This window comes from Hypanus sabinus, chromosome 7 (genome assembly GCF_030144855.1).
Source record: "Hypanus sabinus isolate sHypSab1 chromosome 7, sHypSab1.hap1, whole genome shotgun sequence".
NCBI lineage: Eukaryota > Metazoa > Chordata > Chondrichthyes > Myliobatiformes > Dasyatidae > Hypanus > Hypanus sabinus.
The window spans coordinates 89,615,107-89,637,807 of NC_082712.1; the positions used below are offsets into that span (position 1 = coordinate 89,615,107).

At 51.2% G+C, this 22,701-nt stretch overlaps 1 protein-coding gene across 2 annotated transcripts; it reads left to right on the forward strand.

Annotated features, from left to right (window-relative positions):
• The first annotated feature begins 457 nt into the window (after positions 1-457).
• Positions 458-22,134, forward strand: mogat3a (monoacylglycerol O-acyltransferase 3a). Of its 2 annotated transcripts, none has more exons than XM_059975135.1 (6): positions 458-700; positions 4,477-4,655; positions 6,016-6,220; positions 12,034-12,208; positions 15,651-15,850; positions 17,856-17,989. In XM_059975135.1, the coding sequence occupies exons 1-6, from the start codon at positions 607-609 to the stop codon at positions 17,972-17,974; spliced, it is 972 nt and encodes a 323-aa protein (XP_059831118.1). In that variant the 5' UTR covers positions 458-606; the 3' UTR covers positions 17,975-17,989. The 2 variants fall into 2 exon arrangements, with proteins under 2 accessions (XP_059831118.1, XP_059831117.1); XM_059975134.1 differs by lacking the exon at positions 17,856-17,989 and adding an exon at positions 21,866-22,134 and having other exon boundaries at positions 462-700.
• Positions 22,135-22,701: the final 567 nt, after the last annotated feature.

The following is a 22,701-nucleotide window of genomic DNA, read 5'->3' on the forward strand; positions in this document are numbered from 1 at the left end:
GATGCTGGGGGTCCTTGGTGTTGGCTGTTGAAGCGCACCTTGTAAATGTGCTCAGTGGCGGGGAGGGATTTGCCTGTGAGGGGCTGGGCTGTATCTACCACTCTGCGTAGACTTTTACGCTCCTGGCCGTGATGGAACTCGGCGGGATTCTCTCCCAAGCCCGGGGTCCGCTGGGCCCCTGGCTTATTGGCATTGGCCCATGGCATAACAAATGGCCGGGAAGCCCACAACTGTGCTTCTGTGGAAGTTTGACAAAATTTTAGGTGACATGCCGAATATATGCAGACTTCTGAGAAAGTAGAGGGTTACCGGGATTAAATCCAGGATCGAAACTGGGAGGGGACAATGCCATCGATTAAATGCGCGCTCGGGGTTTGTCCCAGCGGTGAGGGCCGAGGTTCGCTTTGGACATGGGATTGGTGGGAAAGGGAAGGTGTCGGAGGTCGAAACGGAACCGGGCGGCGAGCCAGTTTCAGGACAGTGCCTGGGACTGATCCGAGGTGCTTATGTCTTCGGACACGGGGAGGGGAAGGGGCGGTTCCGTCCTGATTCAGGCTACATAAGCAGCCCCACCACCCGGGATCCAGCCCCTCCACTCCAGCCGTGATGAGGATCCAGTTTGCTCCTCTCCGTATCCCCCTGGAACGCAGGCTGCAGACTCTGGGGGTCTTCCAATGGATATTCTCGTTCCTGGGTCTGGGTAAGTCCTCCGGGGTTTCGTCAGTCCATCCCACCCCCGCACCCGTCTTTCTTTTGCCCTCTCCCCATAGTCTCCCTCCCTTTCTTTGGCTCTGTCTGTCTGTCTGTCTGTCTGTCCGTCCGTCCGTCTGTCTGTCTCTCTCTCTCTCTCTCTCTCTCACTCTCCCCCCCTCCCTTTCTCTCTTTCTCTCTGTCTCTCTCTCTCACCATCTCTTTGTCACTCTGACTCTCTCTCACACACACTCTCTGGCCAGCCTGCAGCGAGATACGCAGAAAGTAATATTATTTTCGGTGGTGATCTGGGTGAAGGAAATCTCCACAGTGCTCCAGGTTGCGCAACGCTCGTGTCGACATGGTGTCTAAAGTTCAGTGCGATGACTTGTGTAATGGATGGGGTCAGTGGACCTGCCTTCCGGAGGGGGTAGAGAGATCCTGCCATCAGTCAGTTCCCCTGCCCTTTCAGAGGACGAAGGAGGACTCGGGAGTATAGAACCGTATGAGGGATCACCATTGTATATCCTGATCCATTTCCGAATCTCTTGCCTTATGCCCCACAGCTTTCTGGACCTCTGTAAGGTGGAGACTGCATCCCTGAACATTCAGGGTCAATGTTCAAGTTTATTGTCATAGGAGTAGGTACATACTGTACCTAGGGTATATATATATATATATATATATATATTTTTACTTTCCATAATTTAAAAGGACGAGGAGTGTCTCAAGTCAATTCACTTTTATTGTCATTTCGACCATAACTGCTGGTACAGTACACAGTAAAAATGAGACAACGTTTTTTCAGGACCAAGGTGTTACATGACACAGTACAAAAACTAGACTGAACTACATAAAAAAACAACACAGAGAAATCTACACTAGACTACACACCTACCCAGGATGGCATAAGGTACACAAAAACAGTGCAGGCATTACAATAAATAATAAACAGGACAATAGGGCAGTAAGTTGGTGTCAGGCCAGGCGCTGGGTACTGAGGAGTCTGATAGCTTGGGGGAAGAAACTGTTACATAGTCTAGTCGTGAGAGCCCGAATGCTTCGGTGCCTTTTCCCAGACGGCAGGAGGGTGAAGAGTTTGTGTGAGGGGTGCAAGGGGCCCTTCATAATACTGTTTGCTTTGTGGATGCAGCGTGTAGTGTAAATGTCTGTGATGGCAGGAAATGAGACCCCGATGATCTTCTCAGCTGACCACACTATCCGCTGCAGGGTCTTGCTATCCGAGATGGTGCAATTTTTGAACCAGGCAGTGATGCAGCTGCTCAGGATGCTCTCAATACAACCCCTGTAGAATGTGATGAGGATGGGGGAGTGGGGGATGGACTTTCCTCAGCCTTCACAGAAAGTAGAGGTGCTGCTGGGCTTTCTTTGCTATGGAGCTGGTGTTGAGGGACCAGGTGAGATTCTCCATCAGGTGAACACCAAGACATTTGGTGCTCTTAATGATCTCTACCGAGGAGCCGTCGATGTTCAGCGGGGAGTAGTCGCTCCTTGCCCTCCTGAAGTCATTGAAACCTATCGAACACTGAAAGACACACAGAATGTTGCGAGCAGTTTTGGGCTCCTTATATAAGAAAAGATGTGCTGACATTGGAAGGGGTTCAATGAGGTTCATTAAATTGATTTTGGGATTAAAAGGCTTGTCATATGAGGAGTGTTTGATGGCTCTGGGCCTGTACTCTCTGGAATTCAGATGAGGGGTGGCCTATTGAATGTTGAAAGGCCTCGATAGAGTGGATGTAGAGAGGATGTTTCCCATGGTGGGGGAGTCTAAGACAACACACAGCCTCAGAATAGAGGGGTGTCCTTTTAGAACTGAATTGAGAAGGAATTTCTTGAACCAGAAGAAGCAGGAGATTGGGGTTCAGAGGGCAAATGGATCAGCCATAACGAAATGGCGGAGCAGACTCGATGGGCCAAGTGGCCTAATTTTGCTCCTATACCTTATGGTCTAAGAAAGGTTGGACATGGGGTGAATGGTTCCTAGAGTAGGGGAAGTCTAGAACCAGAAGGCATACCCCCACAGTATATGTACATCCCTTTAGAACAGAGATAAAGAGGAATTTCTTTAGCCAGAGAACATGTGGAATTCTTTGTCACAGATGACTGTGGGGGGCAAGTCTTTGGATATACTTAAAGCAGTGGTTGATAGGTTCCTGATTATTCCGGGCATCAAAAGTTACAGGGAGAAGGCAGGAGAATGGGGTTGAGAGGGATAATTCAGCCATGATGGAGTGGCAGAACGGACTTGATGGGCCAAATGGCTTAATGGTATTATAGTCTTAAAAATGCCATGAAAATTAACTTTTTGCAGCACAGTACATTACAGGACAAACATAAGCTGATGCAAAAAAATGTATAATATATACATATATATAAAAGACCTGTGACAAAATAAACATAAATACATCATCATCATTATGTGCCATGTCGTATGACATGGGTGATCATGGCCTTTCCATGACCATGACTGTTCTTGGCAAATTTTTCTACAGAAATACTTTACCATTGCCTTCTACTGGGCAGTGTCTTTACAAGACGGGTGACCCCAGTCATTATCAACACTCTTTAGAGATTGTCTGCCTGGTGTCAGTGGTCACATAACCAGGACTTGTGATCTGCACCGGCTGCTCGTACGACCATCCACCACCTGCTCCCATCATGTGATCCTGATCCTGGGGGGGGGGGTGGGGGGGGGCTAATCAGGTGCCTCACCTCACCCAAGGCTGACCTGCAGGCCAACAGAAGGAAGGAGAGCCTCACACCTCCTTTGGTAGAGACTCATCTCTACTCTGCCACCCAAACAGAAACACAGATGCTGGAAATCCAGAGCAACACACAGAAAATGCTGAAGGAACTCAGCTGGTCATTCAGCATCTATGGAGGGGAATGACCTGCATAGCCGAGACCCTTCTGGGTAGGAGCACAGACTGTTAGGTGAGACCCGGTGAAGGGAAAGGCCAGCGGGTGGGGGAAGTGGTGGATGAAGCGAGAAGCTGGGAGGTGTTAGGTGGAAGAGGTAAAGGCAGAAGAAGGAATCTGATAGGACAGGAGAGTGGAGCATGGGAGGAAGAGAAGGGTGGGCAGAGGTGTTCGATGAAAACAAACGTAATGTCACTAGAGCAAGATGAGGAGAGAAAAAGAAATGTAGATGGAGGTAATGATAGGGTTTTTAGGTGAGCTCAAGACCCTGAAGGCGGTGGGGAGAAGCCGTTGTTGAGTCTTGAGGTGTGGGCCTTCAGGCTTCTGTACCTCCTGCCTGGTGGCAGCACTGAGTAGAGGTTTGGCCTGGATGGAGAGATTCCCTGATCTTGGACACATCACCTTCCTGAGACATCGCTGCTTTGCTGATCTCCTCAATGGGGGGGGAAGCTGCACCCAGCGTGGAACTGTCTGAGTCCCACCACTCTCTGTAGTCTCTTATGGTCCTGTACAGAGGAGTTTCTGTACCAAACTTTGATGCAACCAGCCAGAACGGTTTTCATTGTTCATATGTAGATGATTGTTCAGTTTTTGAAGACATGCCTCCTACATTTCTTTTTCTCTTCCCCAATCTTCTAAGAAAGTAGGTATGCTGGTGCCCTTTCTTTAGGATAGGTCAAGACAGCAGATACAGACAAGGCTGTCTGACCACATGCACTGTGTTGTGCCTTTACTAGGGTTGAGGTTAGCTGGGGGAATTGGGGATTGTTCTCATCGGAGATGGGAGAGTCAGGGGGAGGCACAAAAGGGAGGTGGAAGACTAGCTTTAACTTCTGCCTTTAGCCCAGTGCTGCCTCGTCGCCTTTGTTCTGCTCCTGTTCACCGACTACTGGCTCGCTGCCGTGCTCTACGCTGGCTGGCTCTACCTGGACCGAGAGACGCCATCTAGCGGCGGGCGGAGGTCAGCGTGGGTCCGAAACTGGGTCATCTGGAGATGCTTCAGCGAATACTTCCCCATTACGGTGAGTTATCGGCGGTGGAGGTGACCGATCGAAATCCTGGACACTGCCACCCACCCCTCTCCTTTCCCCAAATTTCAGCGGGTAAATGCATGCAGTGACTGTGAAAAGCATTGTTTTGTGTCAAATTGAATCAGCAAGGATTGTGCTAGGGGTGGGGGGGGGGCGTAAGTGTTGCAACTCTTCTGATGCTGAGATAGTATGCCCACAACTCCATAGCCCTCACGGCGTATCTGTGGAATATGGGCAGAAATCAGAGCACCCGGAGGAAACCTTCACCATTACAGAGAGAACGTACAAACTCCTTGGAGACAGCCGCGGGGATCGAAGCCCGATGTTGCAGGTGGCTCTGCAAAGCGTTGTGCTAACCACAATATTATCACAATTTAGATCACCGGGGTACTGAAACAGGCGATAAATAATAGTTTAAAGAATTGGGAAACTGAGGGCTATGGGAAGCTACCTCAGAGGAGGCACCAGGCAGACCGGGACATTCTTGAGGGACCAAATGATCTAATGTGACTCCTATCCTCTTATGGACCACACCTTCTCACCACTGAAGTTTCTTGTTAAATCTTGTAACTGATTGACACTTTCAGCACCAGGGAATCGTATCAATCCCCTCCTCCATCATTGGTAGCGTATGGCATGTTGGGGGGTGCACAGCACGTTAGTGTATTGGTCACCATAATGCTTTACAGCACCAGTGACACAAGTTCAATTCCTGCTGCTGCCTGTAAGGAGTCTGTACGCTCTCTCCCTGACTTCGTGGTTTTCCTCTGGGTGCTCTGGTTTCCTCCCACAGTCAAAAGACAAACAGGTTAGTAGGTCTGTTGGTCACGTGGGTGTAATTGGGTGGTGGGCTCGTTAGGCAGTAACATCTGAGAGAGGTTGGAGAGATTGCCCCCCCTACTGATTGCCCCCCAAAGCTGGCTTGCAGTGTGGGACGGAACAAGGTAGTGGACAGTGGGAATAAACAGCTTTGCCTTCCCCTTCCAGTCTCTCTGCTTCCCTGGGATCCTACCCCATCCTTTTACTGCCCTGCCCACCACCCAGTGCTCCTAGGTCCTCTGCTCTGCACGCAGAGATATCCCCCGCCAAATCCAGACTGTCTGAGAGCGGCCGCGGGCACACCACAGGGGAACAGCACTTTGAAGCTGTCCTCGATGGTGTGGAGGATTGTGTTGGTGATGGAATTGGCCAGGTCTGCAGCCCTCTGCATCCGCTTTTGATGCTGTGTGTTGGAGACTCCAGACCAGACGTCGGAGAGGTGGGTGAAGAAAGAAGTAATGATGTTTGCCTTGGACAATGCGATCCCACTTTTCTTCTGCTTCCCACCTCCACCCCACCTACCATGACGAAGCTGGTGAAGACGGCAGAACTGGACCCAAAATACAACTACCTGTTCGGCTTCCATCCCCACGGCATCCTGGTGGCCGGAGCGTTCGGGAACTTCTGCACCGAGGCAACCGGTTTTTCCCGGCTATTCCCGGGGCTCACCTCCTACCTGCTGATGCTGCCCTTCTGGTTCAGGGTGCCTTTCTACAGGGAGTACATCATGTGTGGAGGTGAGCAGCCTGCCAGTGACCTCTTCCGCCTCTGTGCATCCGGATATCTGCCTCTGTGTCCGCCTGTGTGTGTCCGGATATCTGCCTCTGTGTCCGCCTGCGTGTGTCCGGATATCTGCCTCTGTGTGTCCAGATATCTGCCTCTGTGTCCGCCTGTGTGTGTCCGGATATCTGCCTCTGTGTCTGCCTGTGTGTGTCCGGATATCTGCCTCTGTGTCCGCCTGTGTGTGTCCGGATATCTGCCTCTGTGTGTCTGGATATCTGCCTCTGTGTCTCCCTCTGTGTGTCCGTATATCTGCCTCTGTGTCCGCCTGTGTGTGTCCGGATATCTGCCTCTGTGTCCGCCTGTGTGTGTCCGGATATCTGCCTCTGTGTGTCTGGATATCTGCCTCTGTGTCCGCCTGTGTGTGTCCGGATATCTGCCTCTGTGTCCGCCTGTGTGTGTCCGGATAGCTGCCTCTGTGTCTCCCTCTGTGTGTTTGGATATCTGCCTCTGTGTCTCCCTCTGTGTGTCCGGATATCTGTCTCTGTGTCTCCCTCTGTGTGTCCGGATATCTGCCTCTGTGTCTCCCTCTGTGTGTCCGTATATCTGCCTCTGTGTCTCCCTCTGTGTGTCCGGATATCTGTCTCTGTGTCTACCTCTGTGTGTCCGGATATCTGCCTCTGTGTCCGCCTGTGTGTGTCCGGATATCTGCCTCTGTGTGTCTGGATATCTGCCTCTGTGTCCGCCTGTGTGTGTCCGGATATCTGCCTCTGTGTGTCTGGATATCTGCCTCTGTGTCCGCCTGTGTGTGTCTGGATATCTGCCTCTGTGTCCGCCTGTGTGTGTCCGGATATCTGCCTCTGTGTCCGCCTGTGTGTGTCCGGATATCTGCCTCTGTGTCTCCCTCTGTGTGTTTGGATATCTGCCTCTGTGTCTCCCTCTGTGTGTCCGGATATCTGTCTCTGTGTCTCCCTCTGTGTGTCCGGATATCTGCCTCTGTGTCTCCCTCTGTGTGTCCGTATATCTGCCTCTGTGTCTCCCTCTGTGTGTCCGGATATCTGTATCTGTGTCTCCCTGTGTGTGTCCGGATATCTGCCTCTGTGTCCGCCTGTGTGTGTCCGGATATCTGCCTCTGTGTCCGCCTGTGTGTGTCCGGATATCTGCCTCTGTGTGTTTGGATATCTGCCTCTGTGTCTCCCTCTGTGTGTCCGTATATCTGCCTCTGTGTCTCCCTCTGTGTGTCCGGATATCTGTCTCTGTGTCTCCCTCTGTGTGTCCGGATATCTGCCTCTGTGTCTCCCTCTGTGTGTCCGGATATCTGCCTCTGTGTCTACCTCTGTGTGTCCGGATATCTGTCTCTGTGTGTCCGGATATCTGCCTCTGTGTCCGCCTGTGTGTGTCCGGATATCTGCCTCTGTGTCCGCCTGTGTGTGTCCGGATATCTGCCTCTGTGTCCGCCTGTGTGTGTCCGGATATCTGCCTCTGTGTGTCCAGATATCTGCCTCTGTGTCCACCTGTGTGTGTCCGGATATCTGCCTCTGTGTCCGCCTGTGTGTGTCCGGATATCTGCCTCTGTGTGTCTGGATATCTGCCTCTGTGTGTCCGGATATCTGCCTCTGTGTCTCCCTGTGTGTGTCCGGATATCTGTCTCTGTGTCTCCGGATATCTGCCTCTGTGTCTCCCTGTGTGTGTCCGGATATCTGCCTCTGTGTCTCCCTGTGTGTGTCCGGATATCTGCCTCTGTGTCTCCCTCTGTGTGTCCGGATATCTGCCTCTGTGTCTCCCTGTGTGTGTCCGGATATCTGCCTCTGTGTCTACCTCTGTGTGTCCGGATATCTGCCTCTGTGTCTCCCTGTGTGTGTCCGGATATCTGCTTCTGTGTCTCCCTCTGTGTGTCCGGATATCTGCCTCTGTGTCTCCCTCTGTGTGTCCGGATATCTGTCTCTGTGTGTCCGGATATCTGCCTCTGTGTCCGCCTGTGTGTGTCTGGATATCTGCCTCTGTGTGTCCGGATATCTGTCTCTGTGTCTCCCTCTGTGTGTCCGGATATCTGCCTCTGTGTCTCCCTGTGTGTGTCCGGATATCTGCCTCTGTGTCTCCCTCTGTGTGTCCGGATATCTGCCTCTGTGTCTACCTCTGTGTGTCCGGATATCTGTCTCTGTGCGTCCGAATATCTGCCTCTGTGTCCGCCTGTGTGTGTCTGGATATCTGCCTCTGTGTCTCCCTGTGTGTGTCCGGATATCTGTCTCTGTGTCTCCCTCTGTGTGTCCGGATATCTGCCTCTGTGTCTCCCTGTGTGTGTCCGGATATCTGCCTCTGTGTCTCCCTCTGTGTGTCCGGATATCTGTCTCTGTGTCTCCCTGTGTGTGTCCGGATATCTGCCTCTGTGTCTCCCTCTGTGTGTCCGGATATCTGCCTCTGTGTCTCCCTGTGTGTGTCCGGATATCTGCCTCTGTGTCCGCCTGTGTGTGTCTGGATATCTGCCTCTGTGTCTCCCTGTGTGTGTCCGGATATCTGCCTCTGTGTCTACCTCTGTGTGTCCGGATATCTGCCTCTGTGTCTCCCTGTGTGTGTCCGGATATCTGTCTCTGTGTCCGCCTGTGTGTGTCTGGATATCTGCCTCTGTGTCTCCCTGTGTGTGTCCGGATATCTGCCTCTGTGTCTCCCTCTGTGTGTCTGGATATCTGCCTCTGTGTCTCCCTGTGTGTGTCTGGATATCTGCCTCTGTGTCTCCCTGTGTGCGTCCGGATATCTGTCTCTGTGTCTCCCTGTGTGCGTCCGGATATCTGTCTCTGTGTCTCCCTCTGTGTGTCCGGATATCTGCCTCTGTGTCTCCCTCTGTGTGTCCGGATATCTGCCTCTGTGTCTCCCTCTGTGTGTCCGGATATCTGCCTCTGTGTCCGCCTGTGTGTGTCTGGATATCTGCCTCTGTGTCTCCCTGTGTGCGTCCGGATATCTACCTCTGTGTGTCCGGATATCTGTCTCTGTGTCTCCCTGTGTGTGTCCGGATATCTGCCTCTGTGTGTCCGGATATCTGCCTCTGAGTCCAGATATCTGCCTCTGTGTCCACCTGTGTGTGTCCGGATATCTGCCTCTGTGTGTCCGGATATCTGCCTCTGTGTCCGGATATCTGCCTCTGTGTCCACCTGTGTGTGTCCGGATATCTGCCTCTGAGTCTCCCTCTGTGTGTCTGTGTCTGCCTGTCATACCTTTGCAAACACCTCTGTAGGTGTTTGCCTGAGGGCATCTGTGCCTGATGGGGCATGCTTGCCTGTCGATGTCTACCTGTCTGTGTTGGCCTGTGAGCATCTATCTATCTGTGGTGTCTGAGTTTGCCCAAGTGTGTCTGTATCTGCCTGTGTGTGTGTGTGCATGTGCCTGTGTCTCCTGCCTTCTCCCTGTAACCTTTTATGCCCTGACTAATAAAGAACCTATCAACATTCGCTTTAAATACATATACCCAATGACTTGGCCTCCACACCGCCTGTGGCAATGAATTCCACTGATTCACCACCCTCCGGCAAAAGAAATTGCTCCTTTTCTCTATTCTGAAGGAACATCCTTCTATTCTGACTTTGAGGTTTCTGGTCTTAGACTTGGAAACATCCTCTCCACGTCCACTCTATCTAGGCCTTTCAGTACCCAGTAGGATTCAATGAAATTCCCAGAGCCATCAAATGCTCCTCATATGTTAAGCCCTTCATTCCCGAGATCATTCTCATAAAGCACTTCTGGCCCATCTCCAATTTTAACACATTTAAAAAAATGTAATAAATAGTTATAATAACACTTTTCAGAAACAATGTTTTTAAAATTCTTTTAAAATTAGTAATTTCAATAATTTTGAACAATTCTAAAATGCTTTATCTAGAATTGTCAAAGAGTACAGTACAGAAACAGGCTCTTCGGCCCATCTAGTCTGTGACAAACCACTTATTTCAATCTGTCTCTGTTACACTTTTATTAATGATAAAACAGTGAGTACACATAAATAAGCAATGGAACTCATCCCTTTCCCTTAAACATGTTCATACTCATTGTTACTCATTTATTAATTATGATAAGCGTTGATCAAATTATAGTGCATAAGATAATACTTTTTAGAATGTTCTCGCCAATTTAGGCACATGCTCTCAAAAAGATTCACCACCCCTGGGCTAGGGAATCTCTTTGCACTCTTTCCAGCTTAATGTATACTTCCTATGGCTGAGTGAATATATCTTCACATAACACTCCACGTGACATCTCACCAACATCTTCCTGAGTCCTGAAAAAAGAGTCTCGGCCCAAAATGCCCACTATATAATATTTTCCACAGATACTGCCCAGCCGGCTGAGTTCCTCCAGCATTTTGTGTGTGTAACTTTGGATATGCAGCATTTGCAGATCAAGTAAAAAAAAATGAAATCAAGTTTAATGATCATTCAACTATACATGGATACAGCAGAATGAAACAGCATTCCTCTGTGGCCAAGGTACAAAATATACACAGTACATTCAAAATAGAGAGCAAAAATAAAAACAGTCACAAAGAAAACATATCAATAGTCTAAGACTCTGAGCGACATGTCCCACAAATTTTACAGTTCTTGGCAATCCAAGCTGTCATTCCACCAATGGGGCTCTGGAGGATAGCATCGATGGGAGAGGCCAGCCTCAACTGACCATGGATGCCACACTACACCACCTCCAGTGTCTCCTCACTTGGATTACGGCAGCAGGCAAGCCCGCGGCTTGAGGCCTAGTCCTCACTATAACTGAGGCCATGCTGCTGCCCCCTCCGTCCGTTGCATCACCATCTTGTCCTGCTTGAATATGACATCCAAATTTTGTTCTTGGTGCCCTGACTGATTAATGCAAGAATACCATACACCTTCTTTAATACTCTGTCTACCTGCGTCTACACTTTCAGAGAATGCTGCATCTGTACCACAGGTTTTTCTATTCTGCATCATTTACCATTCCCAGCCTAACCATGAGATGGCACCAGGTTCGGGAATAATTATTCCCCATCCCCCCCAACTATCAGGCTCCTTAACCAGCATGGATAATTTCACTCTCCCCAACACAGAACCAATTCCACAACCTATGGACTCACTTTCAAGGACACTACAATTCCTGTTCTCAACATTCATTGCTTATTTACTATTATTAGTTTTTGTTGTATTTGCACAGTTTGGTGTCTTTTGCACACTAGTTGTTCGCCTGTCTCTGTTGTGTGTGATTTTCATCGATTCTGTTGTGTTTCTTTGTATCTACTGTGGATGCCCACAAGAAAATGAAAATGGTGACATATATGTACTTTGATAATAAATTTACTTTGAGCGTATATGTTACAAATATTACCATCCAAATCGCAATTATAGATAACAAACAAGAGAGGACTCAGCATTGTTCCCTGGGGCACACCACCAGTCACAGGCCTCCAGTCTGAACGGGAAACCTTCACCACCGCATTGTCTCTCCTCCCACCAAGCCAATGGTCAGGTGGGATGGGGTAGTGGCTATTGGGAAAACTTAGGGCGCTTGTTGGGAGAGGGCTGGCATTTGGGCTGAGGTAGTAACTATTAGGGGGAGTTGTTTGAGATGGGTGGAAATGTTGGGCCTTAACAAACATATATGGGGCTTCACCTGGGGTCTTGCTGTGCCTGAATTGACTTCTTGATTCCGACTGGCACTCGGTGTTTGATGCTCAGGGTTGCCTTGGTGGGGAGGGAAGGGTGCTTTCTCTGAGCGGGCAGGGACTGGGTGGAGTTTGTTCGTGGTTGGGGAGGGTGGGGGCAGATAGAACTGTTGCATCCACCAATGTCGCTCTCTCCTCTGCCCACAGGTCTGGTCTCCTCAGACAAGCAGAGCGCCAATCACATCCTGAGCCAGCCGGGTGGGGGTCAAGTGGCAGTATTGGCAGTGGGTGGCCCCCCAGAGTCACTGGATGCACGGCCGGGGGCACTCACCCTCAGCCTCCTTGCCAGGAAGGGCTTCATCAAGATGGCACTGAAGACTGGGCAAGTTCAGAGGGCAGGGCTTGGATGATGGCGTGGGGCTTGAAAATAGTGTGGCTGGGAAAGAAGCGTGGCTGAGGCAAGGAAGGGAGAGGTTATGGTAAGGAGCAAGACCACCGGAAGTGGGTAGTGCTGGGTCAGGGGGTGGGCTTAAGTTGGAGAAAGTGGGCGGGGCTGGGAAGAGGGGTGGGACTGAGGCAAGTGTTTGTTGGGGAGAGGGGTGGGACTGGAGAAAGTGGGTGGAGCTGGGGAGAGGGGTGGTACTGGAGCAAGTGGGTGGAGCTGGGGAGAGGGGCGGGACTGGAGAAAGTGGGTGGAGCTGGGGAGAGGGGTGGGACTGGAGGTGGGTGGAGCTGGGGAGAGGGGTGGGACTGGAGGTGGGTGGAGCTGGGGAGAGGGGTGGGACTGGAGGTGGGTGGAGCTGGGGAGAGGGGTGGGACTGGAGGTGGGTGGAGCTGGGGAGAGGGGTGGGACTGGAGAAAGTGGGTGGAGCTGGGAAGAGGGGTGGGACTGGAGCAAGTTGGTGGAGCTGGGGAGAGGGGTGGGACTGGAGCAAGTTGGTGGAGCTGGGGAGGGGGCGAACTGGAGAAAGTGGGTGGAGTTGGGGAGAGGGGTGGGAGTGGTGAAAATGGGTGGAGCTGGGGAGAGGGGTGGGAGTGGTGAAAATGGGTGGAGCTGGGGAGAGGGGTGGGACTGGAGAAAGTGGGTGGAGCTGGGGAGAAGGGTGGGACTGGAGAAAGTGGGTGGAGCTGGGGAGAGGGGTGGGACTGGAGAAAGTGGGTGGAGCTGGGAGAGGGTGGGACTGGAGAAAGTGGGTGGAGCTGGGGAGAGGGACGGGACTGGAGCAAGTGGGTGGAGCTGGGGGGAGTGATGGGACTGGAGAAAGTGGGTGGAGCTGGGGAGGGGGCGAACTGGAGAAAGTGGGTGGAGTTGGGGAGAGGGAAGAGACGAGAAAGTGGGTGGAGCTGGGGAGAGGGTCAGGACTGGAGCAATTGGGTGGAGCTGGGGAGGGGGCGGGACTGGAGAATGTGGGTGGAGCTGGGGAGAGGGGTGGGACTGGTGAAGATGGGTGGAGCTGGGGAGAGGGGTGGGACTGGAGAAAGTGGGTGGAGCCGGGGAGAGGGACGGGCTGGAGAAAGTGGGTGGAGCTGGGGGGTGATGGGACTGGAGGTGGGTGGAGCTGGGGAGAGGGAGACGTGAAAGTGGGTGGAGCTGGGGAGAGGGATGGGACTGGAGCAAGTGGGTGGAGCTGGGGGGAGTGATGGGACTGGAGAAAGTGGGTGGAGCTGGGGAGGGGGCGAACTGGAGAAAGTGGGTGGAGTTGGGGAGAGGGAAGAGACGAGAAAGTGGGTGGAGCTGGGGAGAGGGTCAGGACTGGAGCAATTGGGTGGAGCTGGGGAGGGGGCGGGACTGGAGAATGTGGGTGGAGCTGGGGAGAGGGACTGGACTGGTGAAGATGGGTGGAGCTGGGGAGAGGGGTGGGACTGGAGAAAGTGGGTGGAGCTGGGGAGAGGGGCGGGACGAGAAAGTGGGTGGAGCTGGGGAGAGTGGTGGGACTGGAGAAATTGGGTGGTGCTGGGGAGAGGGGTGGGACTGGAGAATGTGGGTGGAGCTGGGGAGAGGGGCAGGACTGGAGAAAGTGGGTGGAACTGGGGAGGGGGGTGGGACTGGAGAATGTGGGTGGAGCTGGGGAGAGGTGTGGGAGGAGTGAAAGTGGGTGGAGCTGGGGAGAGGTGTGGGACTGGAGAAAGTGGGTGGAGCTGGGGAGAGGGTCGGGACTGGAGGTGGGTGGAGCTGGGGAGAGGGGTGGGACTGGAGAAAGTGGGTGGAGCTGGGGAGAGGGGCGGGACTGGAGAAAGTGGGTGGAGCTGGGGAGAGGGGTGGGACTGGAGAAAGTGGGTGGAGCTGGGGAGAGGGGTGGGACGAGAAAGTGGGTGGAGCTGCAGAGGGGGCGGGACTGGAGCAAGTGGGTGAAGCTGGGGAGAGGGGCGGGACTGGAGGTGGGTGGAGCTGGGGAGAGGGATGGGACTGGAGAAAGTGGGTGGAGCTGGGGAGAGGGGTGGGACTGGAGAAAGTGGGTGGAGCTGGGGAGAGGGGTGGGACGAGAAAGTGGGTGGAGCTGGGGAGAGGGGTGGGACTGGTGAAGATGGGTGGTGCTGGGGAGAGGGGCGGGACGGGAGAAAGTGGGTGGAGCTGGGGAGAGGGATGGGACTGGTGAAGGTGGGTGGAGCTGGGGAGAGGGGCGGGACTGGGGAAAGTGGGTGGAGCTGGGGAGAGGGGTGGGACTGGTGAAGGTGGGTGGAGCTGGGGAGAGGGGTGGGACTGGTGAAGGTGGGTGGAGCTGGGGAGAGGGACGGGACTGGTGAAGCTGGGTGGAGCTGGGGAGAGGGGCGGGACTGGTGAAGCTGGGTGGAGCTGGGGAGAGGGGTGGGACTGGAGCAAGTGGGTGGAGCTGGGGAGAAGGATGGGACTGGAGAAAGTGGGTGGAGCTGGGGAGAGGGATGGGACTGGAGAAAGTGGGTGGAGCTGGGGAGAGGGGTGGGACTGGAGCAAGTGGGTGGAGCAGGGGATAGGGGCGGGACTGGAGTGGGTCTGAGAAGGGGGCTGGGTGGCAAGTGAGTGATGCTGGGCTGGTGTGAAAGCTGATAGAATGGGTAGGGCAAGCAGGCAGGATGAAAAGAAAAGGTGTGTCAGGTGCAAGGACGGGTGCACCTCGGGAAGAGGGCAAGTGTGTAATGAGGGGCATACTGGCGGGACTCTAACAAGGGTCAGAGCTTGTACAAGCAGCAGTACAGGAGTAACTGGGTGGTTTTGGGGTGAGGGGCATGGTTTGTTGTGTCGCTAGGGCAAGGAGAAGAAGGGGCTGGGCTCTGCATTGGAAGGGTCATGGCAGTGTGTAAGAAGGGTGGGACTGAAATTGAGTGTGGGATCATTGGGGGTGTGTCTTATCTATGGGGTTGGGGCTGGGGCCAAGAGTGCTCCTACCCCACATGGTATGGAAAGTTCCATACGCAAAGAGGAAGGAAGGCTTGTGGGTGGGATGTGGAATGAAGAGAGGACTAATGGAGGGAGAAGGTAGGAGCATTGAATGGGCGGCCTCCCCTCCCTGAAGTGCCGACCACCCATGAAGTCTTAAGGGAGGAAGAGGGAAGGAAGGAGTGAGAGGGTGGGGTTGAGTTGAGACCTGCCCATGAGCTGGGGGGGGGGGGCATCGGGGATGCATCCTCCAATACCCTTCAGATAAGATTGGCTCTTATGCCTTCCTGCCGTGGCGACAGTGTTGTGTGGAAAGAACGCGTGGGTATCGGCTATTCAGCCATTGGTGCTGTCGTCAAGCACAGCCTGAACTCTGAAGCAGGAGGGGTGGGTGGTGGTAAACAGAGCCAATGCGTTTCACAGCCGCTGGGTCCTCCGTGTGACCCCTCCCTGCCTCTCCACTCCACAGGGCTCAGCTGGTGCCAGTGTTTTCCTTTGGTGAGAATGAGCTGTTTAACCAAGTGGAGAACCCCCCGGGATCCGCACTGCGGGTAGTCCAGGAGAGGCTGCAGAAGATGATGGGGCTGGCAATGCCACTGTTCCATGCCCGCGGCATATTCCAGTACAGCTTCGGTCTGATCCCTTTCAGAAAACCTATCTACACTGTCGGTAAGATCTCAGCACCACAGTAACATCTAGCATTCTCTGGGCTCGGTCGGGTCTAAGGAGGGTGTTGTTTCCCTGGGCTGGGGAATCTAGAACCAGGGGTCACAGTCTCAGAATAAGTGGTCAGATATTCATTGTAGAGGCGGTGAAATGCATTACAGCCAGCTGCAAGATCGGGGGGTTCAATTCCCTCCGCCATCTGTAAGGAATTTGCACGTTCTCCCCATGACCGCGTGGGTTTCTTCAGGGAGCGCCAATTTCCTCCCACAGTCCAAAGACTTACGGGTTAAGTTTGTGATTTGTGGGCATGCTATGTTGGCGTTGGAAGCGTAGCGACACTACAGGGCACCCCAGGCTGACGCAAACGACGCATTTCACAGTATGTTTCGAAGTCTGGATGTACAGCAACACGTTTTCAATAAAGACATACTTAACGCGGGTAAACGCTAATGCGTTGATTTCTGTTCAATACTGACCGCTTGTGACCAGCTCACTATCATAACCCTGGGTTCTGGGTGAACCATCTGCTTTTATCCACTGGGAAATTAAGTTTTTTTTTATTGTGTACAAATAATAATTCACTCAGTACTGTGCAAAGGTCTATATTGAGCAAGGATGCTTAAGACTTTTGCACACTACTGTGGTAATCTTATTTATTGTACTCTACTGCTGCCACAAAAAAAAACAAATTTCATGAAAGATGTGAGTGATGATAAACCTGATTCTGATCTGGGTCTCTATTGTGGACTGAGAGTGGGAAGGGGGCAGGGAGAGGGGAATCATGGGTGGGAAAAGGGAGAGGGGAGGGAGTGGGAAGCACTCGAGTGACATTCTGTAATGATCTGTAAACCAATTGTTTGGTATTAAATGACCTTGCCTGCTGCCTCAATGCTGGGTGTGTCTGCAGCCACCCCCACCCCCGCCTCTGGCACTCCGCTGCCACCAGTCCCACACCCCTCCCATAGTGCTCCACCCTCACCATCCTTTACTCCTGCCAGACTTACAAACTTGCTCTCCTCTCCATGTTAACAAATACATTACTACTCAAAAGTCGTAGGCACCCTAGCTACATACATGTGCCGAAGAATTTTGCACAGTAGTGTACGTGTAACAAGGAAAACTAATCCTTCTCTTGTTCGCCCTTTGGACTTAATGGCTGACAACTTGAAAGAGACCCAATGTTGTTATTGGTTTATTAACTGAGGTACAGTGAAAAATGTTGTTTTGCATGTCATCTGTACAGATTACTTCACCACATCAACACATCGAGGTAGTAATAAAGGGATGCAGAATGAAGTGTTACAGCTGTGGAGAAGTTGTTTATTTATTTTATTGAGATACAGCGTAGAATAGGCTCCTCCAGCCCTTCAAATCATGACATCCAGCAATCCCCCGATTTAACTCTGGCCGAATTATGGGACTATTTACAATGACCAATTAACCTACCAACTGGTACAACTTTTGACTGTGGGAGGAAACTCAAGGGGAGAACATACAAACTCCTTACAGGGAGCGGTGGGACTTGAACTCCGATCTCCTGTACTGTAAAGTGTTGTGCTAACCACTATGCTATAGTGCCACCCTTAGATTAGAGTGCAGGTGGACTATAAGGTGCAAGGGTCGTACTGAGGTAGATTGTGAGGTCAATAATCTATCTTATTGTACTAGGGAACCATTCAATTGACTTTTGACAGCAGGGTAGAAGCTGTCCTTGGAGCCTGGAGGTACTTGCTTTTAGAGTTTGTACCTTCTGCCCTATGAGAGAGGGCAGAAGAATGAATATTCTTTGGGTGAGGGTCTTTGATAATGCTGGCTGCTTTACTGAGGCAGCAGGAAGTCAAGACCAAGCCAACAGGGATAATTCATTGAAAATAGCGTCATCACGGGTTGATAGGGTCATATGTCACATTGCACTTCATAAATCAAAGTATTGATTACAGGAGATGGGATGCTATGTTGAGGCTGTATAAGATGTTGGTGAGGCCTAATTGTGTGCCATTTTCATCAGCTACCTGCAGGAAAGATATAAATGAGACTGAAAGAGTACAGATGTTGTCAGGACTGGAGGATCTGAGTGAAAAGGAAAGACTGAATAGGTTAGAACTTTATTTCTTGGAATGTAAATGATTGAGGGGAGATTTGATAGAGGTATATAAAATTATGAGGGTTATAGATAGTGGAAAAAAGCCTCCTTGCACTTACTCTGAGGTTTTGTGGGACTACAACTCGAGGTCATGGGTTAAGGTGTAAAGTTAAAGGGGAACATGAGGGGAAACTTCTCCACTCAGAGGGTCACGAGAGTGTGGAATGAGCTGCGGGTGAAAGTGGTGCATTCAAGCCCAATTTCAACATTTAAGAGAAGTTTTGATAGGTGCATGGATAGTAGGGTTATGGAGGGCTATGGAGATATGGGTTTGAGGCAGGAATCGGCACTGAGGTAAATATCTTGCATTAAATGGCATCTTAGATCATAAAACATAGGAGCAGAATGAGGCCATTCAGCCCTTCAAGTCTGCTCTGCCATTCCATCGTGGTTGATTGGTCATTCCCCTTGATCCCATCCTGCCTTCTCCCCATCACCTTTGATGTCGAGTCTAATTAAAACTTATCAAACTCTGCTATAAAAATACTCAATGACATGGCCTCCACAGCCATCTGTGGCAACGAATTCCACAGATTGACTAACCTCTGGCTAAATAAGTTCCTCCTTAGCTACCTTTAAACCTTTCAACTTCCCAAGCACCTTCTCCTTAGTAATAACAACTACATCAGTTCTGCCCGCCGACACTCTCAAATTTCTTGCATTCTGCTAGTGTCTTCCAAAGTGGAAACTGAGGTAAAATTCAATATAAGTCTGCCATTTTTTTGACTCCATTACTACCTCACCAGTATCATTTTCCAGCTGTCTGATTTCCACTTGCCTCTTTTACTCTGTATGTACTTAGGGGAAAAACAACTTTTGATATCCTTTCTTATATTATTGGCTCTCGTACCTTCGTATTTAATCTTTTTCCTCCTTGTAGCTTATTTAGTTACCTTCTATTGGTTTTAAAAGCTTCCCAATCCTCCAACTTCCCACTATTTTTGCCATATTGCTCCTTTGCTTTTACGCTGTTTTGATTTCCCTTGTCAGCCATGGTTGCCTCATCCTCCCTTTAGAATACCTCTGCATCTTTTGGATGTATTTATCTTCCCCCTTCTAAGTCCCCAGAAATCCCAGCCATTGCTGCACTGCTGTCATCTTCTGCTGATATCCTCTTCCAATAAACTTTGGCCAGCTTCTCTCTCATGCCTCTAATTCCCTTTACTCCACTGTAATACTGATGCATCTGTCTTTATCTTACCCCACTCAAACTGCAGTGTGAATTCTATCTATTTTGTGATCACTGTCTCCCAACTGTCCCTATATCTTAAGCTCCCTAATCAAATCTTTTTCATTACACAACATTCAATCCAGAATTGTCATTCCTCTAGTGGGCTCAATCTTCAGCTCTCCTAAAAGCAATCTTGTAAGCATTCTACAAATTCCTTCTCTTGAGATCCAGCACCAACTAAACTACCTGCATATTGAAATCCCCTGTGACTATCATAACATTGCCTTTATTACATGCCTTTTATCTTTTCTGTTGAAATTTGTATCCTACATCCTGGCTACTCTTCGCAGGCCTGTATACAAGTTCCATCAGGGTCTGTTCGTCTTGCAATTTTTTAAACTCTACCCACTGGGATCTACATATTCTGATCCTATGAAACAATTTTTTTAACAACAGAGCCATGCCTCCCCCTTTGTTTACCTGCCTGGCCTTTCGCTACAATGTGTATCCTTGGATGTAATGCTCTTAATTATAATCTTTCAGCCACAACTCAGTGATACCTATTACACTGTATCTGGAAATCCCTAACTCTGCCACAAGATCATCTCTCTTAGTCCGTATACTGCTTGCATTCAAATATAACACCTACAGTCCTGAATTAATCACCCTTTTCGATTTGCCCCCATGTTACACTTCAACTCATCCCACTGAGTGCAATTTTGCCATCATCTGCCTGTCTTTCCTCACAGTCTCACCCCACGCTGCATCGACGCATACTAACTGCCCCATCCTCAGCCCTATCCAGTTCCCATGGGAGAATGAGGAGGGGATTAGAGGGATGTGGCAAGGGGAAGAGGTGTAGGGAGGGAGAAGGAGGCAGAAGTGGTAGGAAAGGTGAGGAAGGAGAGAGAGTTGTGGTGATTCAGGAGAGGGGAAGAATAGATGAGGAGGATGTAGGAATCAAGCAGATTCAACTTTTTTGGCAGGTGGATATACAAAGGCACTCCTTCCTTCTGCCAGCCTGTCAGTCACCTTTGGGCAAGATATGGCACCTGCTTATCCCCCTGCACCCTGATCAGGGTCACATGAAGCCATGGGAGCAGCCGGTGCAGATCACAGTCCTGGTTATGCAAGCACTGACAACAGGCAGACAAACTCTGAAGAGTATTGATAATGGCTGGGGTCACCTGTCTTGCAAAGACACTGTCCAGAGGAAGGCAATGGCAAACCACTTTAGCAGAAAGAATTACCAGTAACAATCATGGTCATGGAAAGCCTACATCATACAACACGGCACATAATGACGTACATTGAAACACGCTGTACAGTGAAACGTGTCATTTGCATTAACAGCTAGCATACCTGATACCATGCTTTAGGCAACCCACAAGTGTCAATGCATATTCTGGGACCAACATAGCCTGCCCACAATGCTCAGTGATATAACAGAGCCTGACAAACAACAACAGCAAAACAAGTTCTGTTCCTCCATCTCTCCCAACCACACACGTGGACAGCCCTCCAAAACCAGAATAGGCCTCTGGGTCTCCAGGCTTCGGCCATCAGTCAATAACTTCTGGACATCCAATTGACCTCTCTCATCCCTGCTTCAGTCTTCAGAACTGACATTGGCCTAGCTGATGACGGGACCCCATGGCTCGAACTTTGACCAGCCCTCGTGCACTGACCTGGGACCGCCCGACATTCCTCAGTCCACATTGCTGGCCTTCGAGCACTAATGGAGATGGAGGGAGGGAAGGGGGTGTTGGGCTGAAGAGGAGGGAAGATGGCAAGGATAGGCAGGGAGGGAGAGTTGTGGTGATTTGGGAGAATCTCTGGGATGAGGTGGAGAGGAGGCAGGTTGGGTGAGGAGGAGCAAGAAGAGGGGGAATGGTGGAGGAGGGAGGAGAGTGAGATTGGGAGGCAGGGTATGGTCCAGACCCTCTTAACCACCACTGTTGGTGTCTCCCGTCCCCAATCTGGACCCTCTTGCACAGGGTGAGGCCACCACGGGGCAGACATGATTGCTCTCCAACAGTAGGCAGCCACAGGGTGAAGGCAGGGAGGGCTGCTGGGTGAAGGAGGTTCGAATAGCAAGTGGGCAAATGTTTCAATATGACGCCCTCTGACACTTTTCTCTTCTGCACTCTGACCCTTGACCCCCTTTCTCTAACCTTGACCCTCTGACCCATCCTTCACTCTGTGACCTTCTCTTTGTACGCCATCCCTGAACCTCCTTCTGCCCCTGAACCCTCTCTGACCCCAACCCTCGTCTCTCTGACACTCATCTCTGAACACTCACTCCATGACACTCTATCATCACCCTTGTCTGTCTCCTCTGTCATCCTTGTTCGTCTTCAATATTCCTATTATCCCCTTCCTCCTTTCTTTCTCTCCATTTCTTTTCCTTTATTCTCTTCTACTCTCCACCCATCCCACTCCCATCTTCCTTTCATTCACCCCCTTCTCCTACTCTCCTTCTCCATATCCCTCCATTTACCTACTCTCCATCTCCCTCTTCCCACTTCCCATCTCTTTTATCTGCCACTTTCCCCCTTCTCCCTCCGCCTTTCCCTCTTCTGTCTCCCTCCCTGTTCCCTTCTCTCTCCCTCCCCTCTTTCCCTATCTCTCACTCCCATTCTGTTTCTCTCCCCCTCTGTCCATCATTCCCACCTCCTCCCTCCTGTGCCTTTCCTTTTCCCAGTGGGCAAACCCATTCCAGTGGAGCAGAACCTCAGCCCCTCCCACAGCGACATCGAGAGACTCCACAAGCTGTACCTGGATCACCTCACCCGCCTGTTCGAGGAACACAAGACCCAGTATGGCATCGCAGAGGACAGCCACTTGGTGTTTATATAGCAGAGGCTACACCTTCCCGGGATGTCAAGTCCAACCGGTAGACCCCAGAACCAAGCCTCAGTCCTTCCGCCTCACCTTGATTGTAATAAATCAGACCACTGTCATTATCTCAAACTCTGCCTTTTCCCTGCTATGTATGTTGACTCTGCATCTGTATCATGGAGCTCAGCTCCCTCTCAGAGGGTCAGGACCATCCCTGCTAGGGGAGCAGAATGTTGTCCTTGGCTTGAGTTGTGATGGGACAGTGTAGAGGGAGCTTCACTCTCTGTCTGACCCCGGGAGTGTGTGATGGGACAGTATGGAGGGAGCTTCACTCTGTGTCTGACCCCGGGAGTGTGTGATGGGACAGTGTAGAGGGAGCTTCACTCTCTGTCTGACCCCGGGAGTGTGTGATGGGACAGTGTAGAGGGAGCTTCACTCTGTGTCTGACCCCGGGAGTGTGTGATGGACGGTGTGGAGGGAGATTCACTCTGTGTCTGACCCCGGGAGTGTGGGATGGGACGGTGTGGAGGGAGATTCACTCTGTGTCTGACCCTGGGAGTGTGTGATGGGACAGTGTAGAGAGAGCTTCACTCTGTGTCTGACCCCGGGAGTGTGTGATGGGACAGTGTAGAGGGAGATTCACTCTGTGTCTGACCCCGGGAGTGTGTGATGGACAGTGTAGAGGGAGCTTCACTCTGT